The sequence below is a fragment of the Cystoisospora suis genome (assembly GCF_002600585.1).
Source record: "Cystoisospora suis strain Wien I chromosome Unknown contig_4520, whole genome shotgun sequence".
Classification (NCBI taxonomy): Eukaryota; Apicomplexa; class Conoidasida; order Eucoccidiorida; family Sarcocystidae; genus Cystoisospora; species Cystoisospora suis.
The window spans coordinates 4712-6743 of record NW_027157312.1 but is presented as its reverse complement, the minus strand read 5'-3'; the positions used below and the strand labels follow the sequence as shown (position 1 = coordinate 6743).

Below are 2032 nucleotides of genomic sequence, written 5' to 3'. Positions count from 1 at the left end.
ACACGTATCTATCTATCTATCTTTAATCTATCTATCTTTAATCTATCTATCTATCTGTCTATCTATCTATCTATCTGTCTGTCTGCTTTACACGACCATCTCCTATTTGTATGTAGACCTAGTTTGTTCCTCGAGAATGCGTTGCGTAGTAGAAGTAGGAGTAGATTTGAGAGTGCCGGATTTGAGACGCGTTTACGTTTTGCTTACTTTTCGAATAGAGCGGTAAGGGTGGTCTTTTCTTCATTCCCGTTAGGCTGCGTTTTGCCTCGATTGTTCAGCCAGGCGAGAATGAGAGGTTTCCACCCTAAATCTGTTGAAGAGACATAAATTATACCCGCGCGGCTCACTGTCGCTGGAGATGCATTATTCAAATTCTCCACTTCAAAGACTATTCTACACAAAGAAAGAACAAAGAGTGAGAAAGAGAGAAAGAAAGAGTGAGAAAGAGAAGAAGAAGAGGAAGGAGAGAGATAGGAAAGAGTAAGGGGAGGGGAGAGGGTTATGAGGCTGATCGAGGAGAGAAAGATAGTTAATGAAATAGATACGGCTGGGCTAGGGTGGAGGACTTGGATGTGTGTGTCTTGGATCGAGAGTCTTAAGAGGTCGAGGCAGTGGCGGCGATAGACCACTTATCGACAAAGAGGTAAAGTGGGGATTACATTCCTCAGGTGTATATGTGAAGAAGAGAATCGACCTTGAATGAAATATCGCAACATTGATAGAGTTGATAAAGGGAAAGTCAATACACCTCTATGTAGACATAGGGGCACTTGTATATACATATATATATATATACTTAGATACATAGGTATAGATTTCCATATCTATTGCCTAAAGAGACAAATAGAGAAGGAGAGAGATACACTTCAACAGACACGCATGCTAGAGATACATGAGAGAACTGTGCAAAGCTATCAAAAGAAACCATACACATACAGATATACATACATATGTATTTAGACATACCTGGTCCCCGAGCTCAGATCAGTTAAGATATAGATAGGTCAAAAGCTAGGTATATCTGTATTCGCTATAGACATTGCTAGAGAGATAGAAAGATGTGAGGTGCATACCAATGCCCTCCGGTTTCAGAGTTCGTCTCTTCAACATGGGCTATCCATTCACATATACACATACATATCTGTATCTATCTATACGTATCTATATCTCTATGTAGGTATAATGCAGACACCTTTTCTTCTTCTTTGGCCTGCAAGACTCTCTACATATCTATATATATTAGACATATGTTCCTCCTATACCCAGTCACGGGTCCTACATGTACGTACATCCGTATGTATGGATACATAGGCGCACAAGCTTTTCACATGTATAGAAAACATAAAGTGGTAGATCTATCCATCTCTATAGAAAGAGAGGTACATATTTCTCTTCACACTTGAGGTATATCCACTATAGCAAACTCCCATACCCTCTCTATAGAAAGATCTAGAGATACAGAAAGAAACCTCTCGATCTCTTCTCCATCCCTCGTGCTGCCCCATCTCTCTCTCTGTCTCTTTCACTCTTTCTTTTTCAACCTTTCTTTCTTTCTTTCTTCTCCCTCCATCTGTATAATGCTCATTCTCTTGTGCTGTTCTCTCCTCCCTCTCGCGACTCCTGTCCTTCTCTTCCTATTTTGTACCTCGTATTTTCGGTCATGGGAATGCGGTCATTGTTGGCCAGGGTGAGAATCTTATTGTCGTCGAGAACGGTGTTGAGGTTCTCGATCCAAATGGCATCGACAGGTCCGTCGCATGTGATCCAAGTGTTGAACTTGAGAGATCTATTGTTATACTTGGACCAGAGCCAGGCGAAGATCCCAGGAGTCCATTCGTCTGATAGAGCGTCTTTTACTCCATACATTTGCTGCGCTGTAATGGCTTTAGGGTTCATGATGACACTTCGGGTCAAAATGCCTATAGACGTCAAGGCTGTACATAAAGTGTTGGAAATTTCCGTCTTCCCTGCACACGTAGGCCCGACTAGCATAAACCCGTGGCGCACAATGGATGTCTAAAGGCAAAGAAGA

At 41.8% G+C, this 2032-nt stretch overlaps 1 protein-coding gene across 1 annotated transcript; it reads right to left on the bottom strand.

Annotated features, from left to right (window-relative positions):
* Window positions 1-203: 203 nt before the first annotated feature.
* On the bottom strand, window positions 204-1956 carry CSUI_008198 (dynein gamma flagellar outer; the record flags this gene model as incomplete). The annotated part of the gene is made up of 2 exons (XM_068068334.1): window positions 1646-1956; window positions 204-393 (listed from the first exon to the last, which is right to left on the bottom strand). Exons 1-2 carry the CDS (start codon window positions 1894-1896, stop codon window positions 204-206), a joined length of 441 nt encoding a protein of 146 aa, XP_067919691.1. The 5' UTR covers window positions 1897-1956.
* Between the last annotated feature and the right edge of the window lie 76 nt (window positions 1957-2032).